At 36.1% G+C, this 19,286-nt stretch overlaps 1 protein-coding gene across 1 annotated transcript in view; it reads left to right on the top strand.

Moving 5' to 3' along the window:
* Nucleotides 1-2,073: 2,073 nt before the first annotated feature.
* Nucleotides 2,074-19,286, top strand: part of LOC125876244 (RCC1 domain-containing protein RUG3, mitochondrial) — a 29,885-nt gene continuing 12,672 nt past the window's right edge. The window contains exons 1-2 of the mRNA XM_049557376.1: nucleotides 2,074-2,712; nucleotides 5,210-5,349. Of these exons, the coding sequence (XP_049413333.1) occupies nucleotides 2,159-2,712; nucleotides 5,210-5,349 (694 nt within the window). The 5' untranslated portion in view covers nucleotides 2,074-2,158. The remainder of the gene's footprint in view (nucleotides 2,713-5,209; nucleotides 5,350-19,286) is intronic.

Genomic DNA, 19,286 nt, shown 5'->3' with positions numbered 1-19,286 from the left:
TTTTGAAAAAATAATTAGTAATGGTATATCAATATTTAGAATGACTCTGTTGCTTCGACTTCTTCTGCAAATAGTATAAAATGACATCTACATATTGCACAGATGCATCAACAAGTGTATTTCTGTATCAATTTATTTGTATGTATTCATGTCTTAATCGAAAGATAAAAGTGGGCATGAATTTACCTGATCATTCCAACACTTATTGGGTTGAGACATTACGTAAAACCAATCCTTCTTTTTTGAAAATGCAACTACCAAATCAAGTTATTTGAACTCAAGATCCGAACAATTGGCTAAGTAGTGATCGTCCTTGTCTCTTCTGCAATTGTGTAATCATTATAAATAATTATTTAGTGGACAACAAGAAGAAATACTAATAATAGTTGAACGACTTTACTTTTTTGCATGATGCTTGTAAAGACCCTCATTTATCCATTGCGAGAAGGATGACATTAGTTCAATTGGACCCTCGCCGTCAATGTTAAAATCTTCAAATGGATATTGTTGCTTCACATCACAACTGACGACTTAGACTTTTTTTTTTCTCTTTCTCTTTCGCTTTCTTTTTCACTTTCTCCTTCTCTTTCTCCTTTTCTTGCTCCTTCTCCTTCTTATGCTCCTCCTTCTCCTTTTCCTCCTCCTCTTTCTCCTGCTCCTTCTCCTCCTACTCCTTCTCCTTCTCCTCCTACTCCTTCTCCTTCTCCTTGCCTTTTGAGTTTGAGTGTGATATTGGAACATTAGTCATTGATTTTTTTCTTTCACTAATTATAGATAGTGCTTGAGAAATATATTTTTTTAACCTCCTACACTTCAAAGGTTGTGAAATCTTCTTGGATGTATGGACATCAATATTGTAAGTCATTTCCTTAAAAATATCAGTGAGTTCTTTAATACGACTAATAAAATAATCATGTTGTTGCTCACATTTTTCGCATAGACAAAAATAACATTTGATGTTAGAAGAAGAAGCAACACCAATAAAAGATTGAGTTGTTGTCATGGATGAAGCTTCTTGTATCATTTCATCTACAAGGTGAATAAAAAAAGGTTGAGAGTTTACAATTGATTATAAAATAATAATAGGTAGCAATTTATACTTTTGTTGACACAGATGGATATTATGTTGCCACATATGTACCTTCTGTTGCCACAAATGAATCTTCATGTGCCACAAATGAATCTTCTGTTACTACATATGACCATTTTGTTGCCCTAACACATAGGTGATATGTTCCAACATATGACAACTCTGTTGGAATATATACCAACATATCACTAAAATGTAGTAACATACGACACATCTTTCAACAAATGAAATATATGTTGGACAACTGAACAAGACTATATTTCTAAAATCATATGAACAATGGTCACAAAAAAACAACAAAAGCAACAAAAAATAAATTTTCACTGAATGTTAACAATACATATATATTTCCTCAAAATTAGGGTTTTTTTGGGTTTGTTGATTTTCTTTCAAAAACAATAAATAATAGGTACCATTACACTATTATTCAATTTCATATCTATAGAACGATTTATTGTTCATTAACCCAAGAAAAAAACTTGATATTGTTTGAAAATTGTAAAATCTTTCAAAAAAATGACTTACCCATTTTAAGTCGAACACAATCTTTAGTTCAGAAAGAAGAGAGAGTCATGACCGGAGATGAGGAGGAAGATAAGATAATGGGGGAGAATATTTGTTTTGATAGTTGAATTTTTGGATTTTCTAAGGAAGAAGAAGAAGAGAAGAGAGAACGTTGGGAGAAGAAGAGAATTCTATTTTCTTTTACTTTTTTTTTAAAAAATGATTTTGATAGAATTATAAAAGTTGAAAAATGAAGTGTTTTTTTTGTATTTCATGAAAGATTAGAAAGTTTTGAAAATATTAATTTGGTCTCAGATTTACTTAATTACATTTTAAAATAAATTTGATCCTTTCTTGATCAAAGTATCACAAAAAACAAAACCCAAACTTAATGGACAACTTTCATTTAATTGTCTCAACAGAAAGTGAGGGTGCAAAAGTTTCAAATATGTAGAAAGAGTAGGGGTGAAAGTGCACTTTACTTCATCAATGGGAGAAGTGAGAGCATTGAGTATAAACTAGAGAAGCTGAGCAAACACTACTCCGCCGTCGAGCCAGACGTTGATGGCATTCTATTACCGCACTCGTCGTGCATTTCCCGTTTTCCGGTGGCGGCGTCACCTTTCTTCTTCTTCTTCTTCTTCTTCATCATCCAAAGTTCCTCTTCTTTGGGAATCTAAATCCACAGACTCACAACAATCAGTCACTGTCCAACTATATTCCTGGGGACGTGGTGCTTCCGGTCAATTGGGTGGCGGTATTGAAGAAATTAGAATATACCCATCTCCTGTTGCTTCATTTTCTTTGTCTCCCACTTTCCGGTTATCCTCCCCCATTCCTGGTCGTCTTCCTTCTGCTCCTGTGCTGCTGCCGTCTTCATTTAATGAGGGAAAGGTGGACGTTGAAATAGGAATTTCTTGTGGGCTTTTCCATTCAGCTTTATTGGTTGATGGGAATCTATGGATTTGGGGAAAAGGTGATGGGGGTCGTCTTGGGTTTGGCCATGAGAACCCGGTTTTTGTTCCTACGTTGAATACTCATTTGGACTCGGTTCGAAGTGTTGCTCTTGGTGGGCTTCATTCAGTCGCTCTTAACTCTCTTGGGCAGGTCTTCACTTGGTCAGTACCAATTCCAACCTTGTACTGTGCATTGTTTGCCTTTCCTTATGATAGAAATGAAGAAAGTGAAAAATTAACGTATTACTCTGTTTGCTCGTTGTTGTTTTTACATGGAGAATTGAAAGGTCTTAATGCTTATGGTTAACAAGATTTCATTGACAGTAACTTTTTTTTTATGGTCTTACTTACTTTCGCTCGTCAATAGGATGAAATGTGGAGGTCAGGTTGAAAAGATTTAAGTCTTGACTAAAAGAATATCTGTCTAGTCTTATATAGTGGTTTCACTTAGTTTTGCTTGGTAAGTCGAAAGGAATGGAGAGAAAGGTTGAACTAATTTTGATGCTGAACCGAAAAATTTTCATTTCTAGTTTCTTACTTTGGCAACAGTCCCTTGTTGCTTGTTATTTAGAACTGTGAATTTAATATGAATGGACACATACAATGCCTCAGAAGAGGGTGTAAACTTTCTTTTGTGTATATAGCTGTTGTAAGCAGAAAAGAGTGTAAGATTTTCATTGCATAGCTGTATAGTTGTCTTGATAGTGTGTCCTTTACGTAGTTTTTTTTTTTTTGATAACCGAGAAATCCGTCTGTGACCTGCCCTTTGAACCAATCACAACCTTCTAAACTTGCTTGATAATGGGCCCACCCCTCTACCCTTCTCCACTTAAATATCGAGCTTCGCTTTGCATGGTGTGGGGCTTGAACCTGCGACCTAAGCCATAAATCCTCCACCTTTTGCCACTCAAGCTAGGCCTTGGGGGACTTTACGTAGTCTTCTCTGGTAAATATAATATTTATGTGGACGTATTAAAGTTTGAATGATCTTTATGCTGAACCAACATATATCTATCCTGTCTATAATCTCTTAGGGGTCATTTGGTAGGTGTATTAGCAAAAAAAATGCATGCATTAACTTTGTGTATTAGTAGTCCCTTGTTTGGTATACTTTTTCATGCTATGTATAACAAATGCATTAATTATACACTCTATTGTGTATTGAGGAGTGTATTACTAATACCTAATACCATGGATTTCTAGGTATTAATAATGCAAAGGGATTTAATACATGCATTAGCATGGTTAAAGACCTAATTACCCCGCAAAATCACTTTTACATCTTTTCCACCATAATTGTAGAGAATATTTTTGTAAATAAATATTTTTATACAATGCATATTATTTTTAATACACTAAACCAAACAATGCATAAAAATAAATCTATGCATAACTAATGCAATCATAACTAATGCAATCATAACTAATGCACTCTATTGAGCATTATTTTTAACCAAACGAACCCTTACTTTTTTACCCCTCACTAAGAGCTCCCACCTTTTTGTTGGTGATTCAAACCACAACTTTAGGGTTGGAGGTGGAAGTTGCTTATTACCCAAGCAACCCCTTCTAGTCAGTTTACAATCTCTTTGTCATGACAACTGTCACTTATTATTGTTAGTGTGAACTTAAGATGAATGAACACACAGAATGGTTGCACAAGATAAACATGTGAATTTGTGTATTTACTATCTAGGCACTTCTGATAATTTGTTTCGACTTGTAGTCTAAAGACATACCTTTTGATATGTGTAACTGTGAACTGAAGAAAAAGAAGAAAGATTTATGAATGCATATCGGTTTCAGATTATTTATTGTTGTTTTGACCTGGAGCGTGGAAAAAGGCCTAATGCGGTAATGCCTATGGTTAACAAGGTTTTCTTGTGTAGTAATCACTTTGTAGCACGACCTGCATTTAGTTTTGCTAAAAAATCTGGAGGTACTAAAGTTTTGAAGTAGTATGGGGGATGAATAAAAAATCCCTATTTTGTCTATGTGGTATGGCCTTCACTTAGTTTTACTTTGGCAATAGAAAGGGATGTATAGAAAATTTGGAGGTAATTCTGATGCTGAACCAAAAAATCCATGTTTAGTCTCTATTTTTGGCAACAATTGCTTATTATCATTGTTGTGAATCTAAGATGCTTGAACGCATATAATGGTTGCACAAGCGAAGCTGTGAACTCTCTTTATCACAGTTTCATTGTGTATATAGACATCATCACCCCTTTTTGATAGGCTCTTTAAACATCATCACCCCTTTTGTGAATGGCACTGTACACATTATTGCCTTTCAGCTAGCAAATAAGGCTATTGGATGAATCAACAGTGGAGTCATGCATTTTCCATTGAAGAGTTTGACATAGAAGTATTCTAATTCCTTTAGTGAAAGAGAGTTTGACATGTTTTTGGATTTTGACATTTTGTTACCTCCTTAGCTTTAGGTTAGGCTACTTGTACTAGTGCTGAAATGTTTTTTTTGCCCTTCTGTACTAGAGCTAACTGGTTACACCTTTTGTAACTTGGCATCTTCCTGATGCCCATTCAATGATAATCTTTGACCTTATCACAAAAATAGTTTGAATGACTTGGTGAAATCCAAATCAGTAGTTTTGTTCATTGTAACTTGATTCTTTTATGGAAAAAATGAAGTTTTCAGGGGTTACGGTGGCTTTGGCGCTCTTGGTCATAAAGTTTATCATAGAGAGCTGGTCCCTAGATTAGTTGAGGGCTCTTGGGATGCAGAAATATGCCATGTTGCAACCAGTGGGACTCATACAGCTGCTATAACAAAATCAGGTAGGATATTCAAACACTTTCAGGTTTCACACGTCACCAGCTAGAGAAAATGTGGGTATGTGCTTTCCTTTATGATCGATAGCTATAATTTTTGGATTGTTTGATTTAAGTATTTACTTCTATTTAGCTGATTCATCATTAGTAGTTATAATTGGATTACTGATTTGACAATAAAGTCGCTTCTTTAATTTTGAACTCCATCCTACTCTATCAATCTGGAGTTATCCAGATGCTAGTTATTGCCTTTCCTAGGTAGAAAAATCTTCATTTGGCAAACAATTCTTCTAGATGAAGCTTTGTACTGGACCTTTCAGAAGGAAAGCGTGCCCAAGAAAAGTGGTGGTAGTAAATTGGAATATTTATCATCCATCCATCAAAGAGTAATACCCCTATCCCATTTTATTTGACATACTTTTCTTTTTAGTCTGTCCCAAAAAGAATGACATCATATTTAGAAACAATTTAACTTTAAACTTCCCATTTTACCCTTAAAATGAAATAATTTATAGTCACACAAATGTGTATGACTTGTTTTAGACCGTAAATTTCAAGAGTCTTTCATTTGTAAACTCATACCTAGTCAAACACCGTCACATAAAATGGGATGGAGGGAGTATAGTTTTTCTAGTAATCTTGAAATTGGTTCCCAACAAGAAACTCGGTGGATGCTGTTCGCACCTCTACTTAAATACTAGACTTGGCTCACCAACCAATATTCAAACACGTAACCACACATCTTGGTTGTACCACCTTTGCCATTGGACCAATGCCTCGGGGACATCACCAAGTAAAGTAACTTGCAGTCAACTTCCTTGAAAGGGCTTCTCAGAATGAAAAGATGCAGAAAATATAGCCACAATGGTTGGCCGAATCTATTTATATATTTTTTTTGTGAATTAGTACTATTGTATTTCTCAGCATTAAGGAATGTTAGCCACCTCCAAAAATTTACAAGGTAGTAAGGTTAGACTCTAAGCTTTATAGAGCACCGGTTTTCGAAGACAACCTAGTCTGAACTAAAATCGATCTGGGGACTTATTCTCCGGCACATATGGCCGGAATCACATCATCAGGGGTAAACAACATTTACTACAATGCAGGGTTTAAATCATACGAAATCACTAGATGTAAAGGTGGTACAGATTCCTGGTACGAATGGACTGAGAGTAGCAGAAAATTAGTGAGAAGGGTGAAGATTAGCATTAAAGTTTTGCGGTGGTTGGTATCAATATTTATTGAGGCGTCCAAGGTACAAGGGAAAGTTATTAGGAGATGGAAGCTCAAGGAACACTTTGCAGAGTTTTACTGCTCTCTTAAATACAACGAGAATGGCAGATTTGTCAGTTTTATTGCTATCGAAGGTCAGAACAAGTCTATAATTATTACACCGGAAGCTTCATACATGGGGGGATGGAGTAATATCGTCCACAAAATAACCAAGTTCATCTATGAACCCAACTTGCAACCAAAACCCCAAGTTAACATGGGCAAACAATTGAACACATCTTATAGGGAGGCAGTCCAAAGCAGCAGGTGGATGACGGATTCCATGAAGAGAGCGAAGTTACATGTGAAGGAGGCTCACATAGAAGTCACAAGCGGAGCACCGATGGCAGAAACAGATCTTCTCAATAGATGCATCGTTGGAAGATTCCAGGACACACTACAGGAGACCCCAGCTTTAAACGACGTAAGAAGATGGGCTTGCAACACTTGGAAGTCAGCCATAGGAGTCAATGTTTTTGCCATGAATGACGGCCAATTTCTGTTTGAATTCCCATCAAGAGTAGCAGCAGAACATGTCATGTCGGGGGTATGGGTATGGAAGAAGATGAACCTAAGCTTGTACTGGTGGAAGCCAACCACTGGATGCTGGCCAGATGAAGTAAAAAGAGATTGGGTCTGGATAAGAGTCATGGGATTACCTTTGAGCTTATGGTCTTCGAGTATCTTCAAACAAATCGGCAACCAATGCGGCGGATTTATTGAAACAGAGGAAGAAACAAAGCTCAAAAATCACCTTCACTGGGCTCGTATAAAAGTGAAGGGTGACAGGGAAAAGGTTCCGAGGGAGGTGAAGATTTCCAGCGACGGCTACACCTACAAAGTTCCGATCTGGTGCGAGGTACCGGTGACCGTCAGAAAAGTGGAGACGAGGAGAGAGAATGAAGATAGAGAACCGCTGGGTAAAGAAGTTTCAAGACCTAGTACGATGGAGAAACCAACAGTTTATACACCACAGCACGTGGGTACATTGACAGCTGGAGAACTTTTGAATTGGGAGTCACGTGACCAGGCACGTGACCGCAGCTGGAAAGGGAAAGGGCAACTTCATGCAGTAGCAGGCCAAATAAGCGAGAGAAAAAATCAGGGCCCAAAAAAAGCTTTAGGCCCAACAAGGTTTAAACAAAAAGAAAGCAGTCAAGAAGCCCAAAGACTAGACTTAGTAAGTGTTGAAATAATGGCAAATCTTTCTCAAACAAAGACGCAGAATAGATTCAAAAATCTGGACAACCTGGAGGTGGAGGAGAGAAATTTCATGCCTCGCGAACAAGAGGAGACAATACAGGAGGAGGGGGAGAACACAGTCACCGTGGCGAAAGCTACAAACATGGAAAAACAAATAATGGCTATATCACAACTGAATGGGCAGAATGATAGTAATACGGAGATCACAGAGGATGCTGTACCGCTGATGATTCAGCTGCCATTAGAAGACAATTTCAAAAAGTTCTCCACTTTGGATTAAGCAACACATACTCAAATTGAGCACTGAATTTGGGGTAGATTTTAGAGGATGTGAGGAGAAAGCAGAGGAGCTCTTTATGAAAATTGATAATAACAAGCAAGGGAACAAGGGGGGCAAGGGAGAAGTCACAACAAACAAAAAGAAAGGAGAAAACGAATTGAAAAGCCTGGAACTGGATACAAAGTTCATGAGCTTTGGCACTAGAAGTAGAGGGGGATACCTGGCAATAGAAAAATAATGAAGCTAAACATAGTGTCATGGAATATAAGGGGGATGAAATGTGCTAGAAAGAGGGAAGTGATCAAAAATATTATGAAGAAATGGAAGGCAGATGTAGTCTGTTTCCAAGAAACAAAGGTGGAAGGGGAGATTGAAAATATTGTGAAGGAAGTATGGGGGAATAAATGGGTGAATTATGCACAGTTAGGAGCCAGTGGAACCAGGGGAGGCATCGTTATTATGTGGGACAAAAGGGAGTGGGAAGGAGAAATTAGCAGTGTAGGGATGTACTCTGTCACCTGTAGCTTCACAGGGATATGTCAAGATTTCAGCTGGCATCTCACATGTGTCTATGCTCCAAATGATAGAGTAGAAAGGGAAGAGACTTGGTGGGAAGTTGGTGCTGCCAGGGGGTTGATTGCAGGACCTTAGGTCCTATGTGGGGATTTCAACACTGTGAGGTACCCATCGGAGAAGAAAAATTGCAACAGAATCAGCAAAGGAATGACAGATTTCTCAGATTTCATAGAAGACATGGAGTTAGCTGATCCTGAATTATCTGGGGAAAATACACCTGGGAGAAAGGAGACAGGCATACAACAGCAGCAAGACTTGACAGAATTTTGTTCTCGGAAGAGTGGGAAGCAAATTTTAGAAATATCAGGCAGCACATACTTCACAGAGTGACATCAGATCACTCTCCTATAATGTTACAATGCGGTGCTTGGGAAAACACAAAGTCATACTTTAAATTTGAGAACTGGTGGTTGGACATCGAGGGTTTCAATGACAAAATTAAAGGATGGTGGAACTCCTTCAGTTTTATAGGGAAACCTGACTATGTCTTGGTTACAAAGCTCAAAGCACTAAAAGAAAAGCTGAAAGAATGGAGCAAAACTGCACAAGGGAACTTGGGAACACAAAAACAAAATGTCTTGAAACAGCTAGCTGAATTAGAGGAGATACAGGAGAACAAAACCTTGAGGCCAGAAGAGATAACCTCTAAAACAACATTAATCAGTGAGTTTGAAGACATAGCTAGAAGGGAGGAAATAGCTTGGAGGCAAAGATCTAGGGCTGTGTGGCTAGAGCAGGGGGATAGAAACACTAATTTCTTCCACAGAACTGCAAATGCACACAGGAGAATGAATACAATCTCAAAGCTGAAAGTGAGAGGAGAAAACTTGACTGAACCAGAGGAGATACAGAAAGAGATAGTAACTTATTATGAGGAACTATACTCTGAGCCAGAACAATGGAGACCCTACCTAGAGATGAGAAACTGTCCTATGATTCATGAAGAAGAAAACAAATTACTCTTGGCACCTTTTGAGCAGCAGGAAATTCTAGAGAGCATAAAAGCGTGTGCAGTGGACAAAGCACCAGGGCCAGATGGTTACTCCCTGGCTTTCTTCAGCCAATGTTGGGACATCATTAAACCTGATCTGGTGGCTACAGTGCAGCAGTTTCATAAGGCAGAGAGGTTTGAGAAGAGTATTAATTCCACCTTTGTGGCTTTAATTCCTAAGAAAGTGGGAGCTGAGGAACTGACAGATTTTAGACCCATTAGTCTAATAGGTGGAGTTTACAAGATCATTGCTAAACTGCTGGCAGAAAGGTTAAAGAAAGTGCTACACAGNGCTACAGTGCAGCAGTTTCATAAGGCAGAGAGGTTTGAGAAGAGTATTAATTCCACCTTTGTGGCTTTAATTCCTAAGAAAGTGGGAGCTGAGGAACTGACAGATTTTAGACCCATTAGTCTAATAGGTGGAGTTTACAAGATCATTGCTAAACTGCTGGCAGAAAGGTTAAAGAAAGTGCTACACAGGTTTGTAGACAGCCAACAAATGGCATTCATAAAAGGTAGACAAATAATGGATGCAGTGTTGATTGCAAACGAATGTGTTGAGTCTAGACAGAGAAGCAAGTGCCCTGGAATTCTATGCAAGCTTGATATACAGAAGGCGTATGATCATTTAAACTGGAATTTCTTACTGCTTATGATGCAAAGGATGGGTTTTGGAGCCAAATGGATTAGATGGGTGAAATTCTGCATAAGCACAGTCAAGTTTTCTATTTTAGTTAATAGAACTCCTAGTGGTTTCTTTTCATCCCAAAGGGGACTGAGACAAGGTGACCCCCTGTCACCCTTTTTATTCATCTTAGCAATGGAAGGTTTGAGAAACCTAATTCACACAGCAAAGAGGAAGGGTTGGGTAAGGGGCTTTAGGGTGGACAGCAGTGCACAAAATGGCTTGGAGATTACACATCTGCAATATGCAGATGATACCCTTATTTTTTGTGAAGCAATGATAGAGCAAATGTTGATCCTAAGAGTAATATTCATCATCTTTGAAGCAGTCTCTGGATTACATATCAATTGGGTGAAGAGTTTCATTTATCCCATAAATGAAGTGGCTCAGGTGTAGAGTCTGGTAGGGGTTTTGGGTGGTAGGGTAGGGGAACTACCAACCATATACCTAGGTATGCCATTGGGGGGAAAGAGCAAATCAATAGGGATCTGGAATTGAGTGATAGAAAAATGCGAAAAGAAGCTTACCAATTGGAAGAGCCAATATCTGTCTAGGGGAGGTAGATTAACCATGGTTAATAGTGTGCTAGATGCAATACCTGCTTATATGATGTCTGTGCACCAGACAATGTAATACAGAGGATAGATGCTTTGAGAAGAAGTTTTTTATGGCAGGGAAATGAAGATAAAAAGAAGTTTCATCTAGTCAAATGGGAAGAGGTCATAAAAAATAAGAAAGAGGGGGGACTAGGGATCAGGAACATGAAGAAACAAAACAAAAGCCTAATGCTAAAATGGCTTTGGAAGTTTATGACAGGAGAGAATATGCTATGGAGAGAGGTGATTAGGGCAAAATATGAAATGGAGAATAGGTGGATGACAAAGATGGTAACTACACCATATGGATGTGGTATCTGGAGATCAATAAGAAATCTTTGGCCTCTGTTCCTTTCTTGAATCAGATTCCAGGTGGGTAATGGAATGAAGGTGTCATTTTGGGAGGACAGATGGATAGCCCAAAGAACCCTGAAACAATTATTCCAGACTTATATACACTAAGCCTTTAACAAAATGCAACTGTGGCTGAAATATGGACAGGACAGGGGTGGAACTTACATCTTAGGAGGAATCTAAATGATTGGGAGATGGGGAACATAGTGGCCTTCCATGATACAATGGCACAATTTAGCAATTTGACTAGGGAAGAAGACAAGGTTGTGTGGAAGATTGGTAGCAAAGGGGTTTTCAGTGTCAAGTCAGGTTACAAAGATCTTAATCAATCAAATTCAAATGATAGGATGGAGCTATGGCCATGACGGATGATATGGAGACCTAAAATCCCATACAAGGTAAACTGTTTCACATGGTTACTAGCAAAGGAAGCATTGCTGACACAAGAGAATATAAAGAAGAGGAAGTTCCAACTATGCTCAAGATGCTATTTGTGTGAGGAACAGGAAGAGACAGTCAACCATCTCTTTTTGCATTGCAAATGGACAGATCAATTATGGAGAATATTCAGCAGCCTTAGAAAGATCACTTGGGTGAAACCAAGAAACATAGCACAACTCCTAAATTGTTGGATCAATATTGGCAATACTACAATTAAGGAGGAGAGATGGAGGATTGTCCCAGCTTGTATATGGTGAACAGTGTGGAAAGAAAGGAATCAAAGATGTTTTGAGGGCAAGAAGAACAATGTGCAGAATTTCAAGATGAATTGTATAGCTCTTTATTATTTTTGGTGTAAACAGAAAGTTTTAGTACAGGCAGAAGAACTTTTTGATGTTTTAGACTATTTGTGACAAAAGCACAGATGGAGTCAGTCTAGTTTGTAATACTTTTGGAAGAGGGGCTACTTTGATGTAGTATACCTGTGGATAAATAGAAGAAAAAGTTACCATTCTCAAAAAAAAAGAAGTCTACCAGCTCATCTACTTCCTCTATACTAGCTCATCTACTTCCTCTATACTGTTTCCTTTACACCAAAAAAATAGACACTAAGAATTTCCATTTCACATCATGAATGGACTTGATTTTGTCTGTAAAACATCTCCCATTTCTGTCTTCCCACTGTCCCCTATATACATGAGGGTATTATCCTCCACCTTTTTTTTTGGCTCTTGCTTCCTCCTCTTCTCATCCAACAACTCATTAAATCAGCAGTATGCTCAAACATTGTTGGACATCGTCCATTCAGTCTTTGTGAGACTAAAGAATTGGTTCCATAGTTGTGCAGTGAACTTGCAATGCAAAAAAAGATGGTTATTTGTCTCCCTAGTTTCATTGCATGGAAAGCATCTAGTCACCACTACTCTTCCTTTTTTTTTTTTGTCACACTTCATGAGTAAGACAAACTCTCATTGCCAAGTGCCAACAATAACAAAACTTTAGTACTTTACGTCCTTCATTGTCTTGACCACTTGAACTTGAACCTTTAAGATAAAACCAAAAGTTAAAATACTACTTTTAAAATGAAAAAAGATATAATCAAATAAATAACGTATTGAACTCACCACTACTAAATACTTGAAAATTGCAATCATAGATCAACAATGCAAGAGTTTTGTCCACTATTTGCCATCTCTAAAAATATAAATCAAATATGTCATACAACACAATAAGTATTTTATTTTTTGCGAAAACAAACAAAAAATATGAAGTCATACCAAGTTCAATTTTCTCAAGAAACTCCAAATTTTTTTCAACACAAATAGGATTAGTCTCTTGTCTAAGCCAATCTTGGACACAATTAAGACATTGCACACATTTGGGAGTCAATGAACTTCCAAATGGATCAAGAATACAACCACCGGTGCTAAATGCACATTCCAATGCCATACTCAACATAGAAATAGTCAATACATCTCGAGTCAACTATGAAAGTATAGGAAACCTAGGAGAATTAACTTCCCACCAAATTAAGATATCAAAATTCTCAGATTCAAGCTCTTGGTCTTCAGTAAGGTATCTTTCCAACTCAGATTTAGTGCCTAAATTTTCAGAATCTTCATTTTGTTTCATCATGTAAAACTTAGTTCTCAAATTTTGAGAAAGATCACAAGTAGATGAATCAGATGAAGATGATTGATTCTTAGAACCTTTTGAATACTTACTTACATAGACAACAAGCAATTTCTTCAAGTAAGTTTTTGTTTCTTTATTTACTATCTTACCCTTTTCTTCCCCAAGTAATTCTTCAAGAGCAAAACTAACGTACACAAACTTATACGAGGACCCAACACAGAATCAATAAAAAACATTTATTCATATTTTCAGGAGTACCCCAATATGTCTTGAACTTTTCTTTCATCCCCACAACCATTTACGCAAATCAACATTATCACTTGTCATACACGCTTACAAATATGCATCAAGCTCATATAATATCCTCAAATTGGACATTACAAGTAACATATTGTGAACCTGAATTTTTCAATGTGAGTTCATAAAATTTTTCAAGAAACTTTGTGGCATTCCTCACCTTCACCCAATCATCATTTTGGATTGAACCTTCAATACTTCCATCTTCACAAACATCAGTAGCAAGATAAGAATTAAAGTTACCATCATAAAGATCAAACCTCTCAAAGGCCTTCCCAAACTTTTCTGACGTGTCCAACATCAAATAGGTGGAATTCCACCTAGCAGACACATCTAAAGATAACATTTTATCACATTCTATCTTTTGCATTTCTACACATTTCAAAAAGTTTTTTGTCCTTGCAGAAGATGATCTAACATATTTCACCATTTGCCTTGCTCGTTTGATAGAAGGACCAATTTCTTTCGGACCATCTTGCACAATTAGATTAAGTATGTGAGCCATATATTTCACGTGGAGATGCTTACCATTCATCATATTAGTTCCTCACATATCTAACTTTTTAGACAATTCTGTAACTGCGACATTATTTGAAGAAGCATTCATTATTAACAATAACATGTGAAGACGTTGTCCAAATTCCAATCAAGTAAACAATTACTAATAGACTCTACCAAATGCTCACCTTTATGGCTATAAGACAAAAAATCAATATTCTTTTACGAAGCACCCAATTCCTGTCAATAAAGTGAGCAGTCAAACACATGTGTTTGACTACAAATAATTAATTATATGTGTTTGACAACTCACTTTATTGATAGGAATTGGGTGCTTCATAAAAGAATTTTTAATTTTTGTCCTATCACTAGTCATAAAGGCGAGCATTTGGTAGAGTCTATTAGTAATTGTTTACTTGATTGGAACTTGGACAATGTCTTCATTGTTATTGTTGATAATACTTCTTCAATAATGTCGCAGTTACAGAGTTGTCTAGAAAGTTAGATATGTGGGAAACTAATATGATGAATGGTAAGCATCTCCACATGAGATGTATGACTCACATACTTAATCTAATTGTGCAAGATGATTTGAAAGAAATTGGTTCTTCTATCAAACGGGTAACACAAATGGTGAAATATGTTAGATCATCTTCTCCAAGGACAAAAAAATCTTGAAATGCAAAAGATAGAATGTGATAAAATGTTATTTTTAGATGTGCCTACTAGGTGGAATTCCACCTATTTGATGTTGCGGAAAAGTTTGAGTAGGCCTTTGAGAGGTTTGATCTTTATGATGGTAACTTTAATTCCGATCTTGCTACTGATTTTGTGAAGATGTTAGTATTGCAGGTTCAATCCAAAATGATGATTAAGTTGATGTGAGGAATGTCACATAGTTTCTTGAAAAATTTTATGAGCTCACATTGAAAGTTTCAGGTTCATAGTATGTTACTTGTAATGTTCATTTTGAGGATATATGTGAGCTTGATGCATATTTGAAAGAGTGTATGACAAGTGATGATGTTGATTTGCGTGAAGTGGGGATGAAAGAAAAGTTTAAGATTTATTGGGGTACTCCTGAAAAGATGAACAAAATGCTTTTTATTGCTTCTGTGTTAGATCCTCGTAATAAGTTTGTATACGTTAGTTTTGCTCTTGAAGAATTACTTAGGGAAGAAAAGAGAAAGATAGTAAAGAAACTTATTTGAAGGAATTGTTTGCGGTCTGTGTAAGTAACTATTCAAAAGGTTCTAAGAATCAATCATCTATTTGTGGTCTTTTTCAAAATTTAGAACTAAGTTTTACATGAAGAAACAAAAGAAAGATTCTAAAAGTTGAGGCACTAAATCTGAGCTGGAAAGATACCTTGTTGAAAAGCCTGAATCTGAGGATTTTGATATCTTAATTTGGTGAAAAGTTCTACTAAGTTTCTTATACTTTCACAGTTTTCTCGAGATGTATTGATTATTCCTATGTCGAATGTGCATTTAGCACCCGTGGTCGTATTCTTGATCCATTTAGAAGTTCATAGACTCCCAAATGTGTGCAATATCTCTTATTTGTGTCCAAGATTGACTTAGATAAGAGACTAATCCTATTTGTGTTGAAGAAAATTGGAGTTTCTTGAGAAAATTGAACTTTGTATTTTTTGTTTGTTTTCGCAAAAAATAAAATCCTTAAGTGGTGTATGACATATTTGATTTTATTATTTTTAGAGATGACAAATAGTGGAAGAAGGTCTTGCATTGTTGATGTATGATTGTAATTCTCAAGTATTTAATAGTGGTGAGTTCAATAGGATATTTATTTGATTATATTTTTTTCTAATCTTAAAAGTAGTATTCTAACTTTTGGTTTTATCTTAAAAGTTCAAGTGGTCAAGACAATGAAGAAGGGCGTAAAGTACTAAAGTTTTGTTATTGTTGGCAGTGGTCTCATGGAAGAAACTACATTGTTGGTGGAAAATTTGGTGTGATTTGGCCATTGCACTTGAGTTTTGTTATTGTCAAAATATTAATGTTTTGAAGTTGATATGTGGTGAATAATTGAAGTGCATTGTTACTTGTTAGTTTAATGAGTGAAGAACTCATGAATGCACATGTGGTGCATTGTTGTGTGATGACATGGTCATTTGTGTTTGTGAAGTTTTGTTAAATTGTTAGTGCCTTTTTGGCGTTCACAAGGCCAGACTACTAGGGGACCAAACGTGGTGTTTGGTACACCAAATTCAAAAACCGAAATGAACTATTGAATGTCCACCCTTACCCAGNCCCCCCCCCCCCCCCACAAAAAAAAAAACCTGAAGTAAATACAATTATCCATGATAAATAAAGGCTTAAACAAAGAAAAACATAAAAGAGTAAATAAGTCTCCGGTGGTCGAATACCACCAGAGAAGGTATCCAAAAGTTCGACTTTAGATGACTACCTCGTAAAATGTGCCTGAGAGCATTTCAAAACTTAATGTGGCAATTTATATTTATCCTTAGCTTTTTATTTCTGCCACCTACCTCCAAAGAAAGAGAACAAAAAGAGAGAATTAAATTACCATTATTTTATGCATTTACTAAATCATTATGCTATACATGTACGTATCTCTTCTATCCAATAGAGATAGAAATTGAAACAAAAGGGGAAAAAATTATGTTTCATGGATATTACCCCATAAGGTTTCTGTAGAAGAGAGCTGAGAGAGAAATAAAGTTTTCATTCCAGGAACTTACAATTATTTTGCTTTACATTGCCCATCCATATTCTTTAACACTTTGTCTATTGTTACATAATAATAATTTTAAAAAATAAACGGAGATGTGATTGTAATAATTTGGAAAAGGAAAAGGTCTTCCTTGAATAGAAGGAGAAGACGATAGTTGTATAGAAGGCTTTTCTTAAGCTAGGGGTGGCAAACGGTTGTGTCAGGTCGAAAATGAATAAAATATCCGACCCACTCATGATTGATACAGATAAAAAATGGGTTAACCATTGGATAATATGTATATCCATATTCTTCATTAAAAAAATGGATGTTCATTTTATCCATTGCTCTAAAATAATACATGAGTTTTTTTTCCTTCTCTCTTCATATTATCCATTGCTTCTTAAATAATACATGAGTTTTTCTTTCTTCTCTTTTTTTTTTCCTTTATGGTTCTTAGGTTTTGTTTCTATTTAATTTAGGTACTTTTCATTGAGATTCTTCATGGAGGATAATGGTTTTCAGTACCTATGAAAAAGTAATGTTTTCAAATAAATCAAAATCTCATATGTTGTACTTCTTTTAACCAAAGTTGACAAGGAGAATGAAATAAATAAATTTATTCAAAATATTAAAAAATATAGCAAACTAAATCTTAGTTTTATCCATAAAAAAAGGGAAACATTGGTGTAGAAGAAATAAGTACTCTCAGATTACAGTAAATTCACAATAAACAAATACAATTGAAAACATAAAAAGGAGGGCTTACTCATATAGGTTTAAGGGGTCGTTTGGTAGTTGGTTAGAGTTACTCAAGCATTAGTAATACAAAGATTAGTTGTAAGAAAATCTATGTATTATTTTATACGGGGATTAGTTGTTCCATCTTCTATCCTGTATAAAATAATGCATAGATTTCCTCACAACTTTTACATATATTAGTTATGCGGGTTTCCAAGTTGCAACCCAAACATTGTATTAGTTGTGTTGAATTTTATACTACATAGCAAAATAATGCTACCAAACATGGTAGTCCCTCTGTCCCAATTTTTTGTGGCACCATCTGACTTGACACAAAGTTTAAGAAAGCAAGGAGACTTTTGAAATCTGTGGTCTAAATCTATTCTTAAACATTTGTGTGGCTATAAAATCATTTCATTAAGGGTAAAATGAAACTTTTCAAGTTAATTCTTTTTGTGAGAAGTATAGGAGAAAAATATTATTGAATTGTTATGTCTACATTATTATATTATATAGAAACCCTATTTATAGACACTATAATACAATCCTTTACCAAGTAGGAAACTATATATTATTCCTATTCTAAGTAGGATTGTATATATTTATTTCTATTCTAACACTCCCCCTCAAGTTGGTGTATACAAGTCATATGTACCTATCTTGTTACACATGTAATTAATACGAGTACCGATGAGAGACTTGGTGAGATATCTGCAAGTTGATCGCTCAACTTCACAAAATTGACATTTAATCTCAATATGCTTAGTTTTCTCATGAAATACTAGATTTGATGCATGATGTCAGTCAATCTCAATGTGCTTGGTCTTTTAGTGAAATATTGAATTTGATGCATGATGCCGATAAAACACAGAGTGATAAAATTACGGTGTTGAACTTCCTAAACCAAGCTTGCTAAGACTGTTTCAGACCAAAACGTGACTTATGTAATCGATATACAAGGCTGGTATACTCCCCCTGAGCAACAAAATTAGGTGGTTGCTCCATATAGACTTCTTCAGAATGCATGATCGCTAGAAAGTGCTCAAAATCGGAACATGCTAATGTGTCAGAGTATTAGATTTGATGGCTGAAAGTGGTCACGATTTGAGAAATAAAATTATATGGGCAGAGTCGGAATGATGACACGACCCTACTAATAAAGAGAATTATATGGATAGGGTCAGATTAATGGCATGACCCTATTGGAAAATAGAAATTATACGGATTAGAGTCAGATTGACGAGATTGACGACACGACCCTACTGAAAAAGAGAAATTATATGGGTAGAGTCGGAATGATGGAACGACCCTACACAAATAAGTAGTCACCGAAAAAACACAGTGCTACGTAAATCAGATATGAAAAAAGTAGTCATCGAAAAGATGGCACAGTGCTACACAAATTAAATATGAAAGGTAGTTATCGGAGAGATGGCACGGTGCTACATAAATTAGATATAAGAAAGTAGCCACCGTAATGATGATGTGGTGCTATACAAATTAGATTGAGAAAATAGTTACCTGAAACATACACGACGACCCAACTTTTGCTAATATAATCATTGATAAGATGGGCGGCATATATGGGTAATATCCGCCTGCCGGCAGCAAAAGTTCTTTGATTTTTTTTTTTTTTTGAAATAGGTAACTTTGTATTAACACAAAAGACCTCATTAA

This window comes from Solanum stenotomum, chromosome 9 (assembly GCF_019186545.1).
Source record: "Solanum stenotomum isolate F172 chromosome 9, ASM1918654v1, whole genome shotgun sequence".
NCBI lineage: Eukaryota > Viridiplantae > Streptophyta > Magnoliopsida > Solanales > Solanaceae > Solanum > Solanum stenotomum.
The sequence above is the reverse complement of the archived record's forward strand: the minus strand, read 5'-3'. Positions and strand labels throughout refer to the sequence as shown.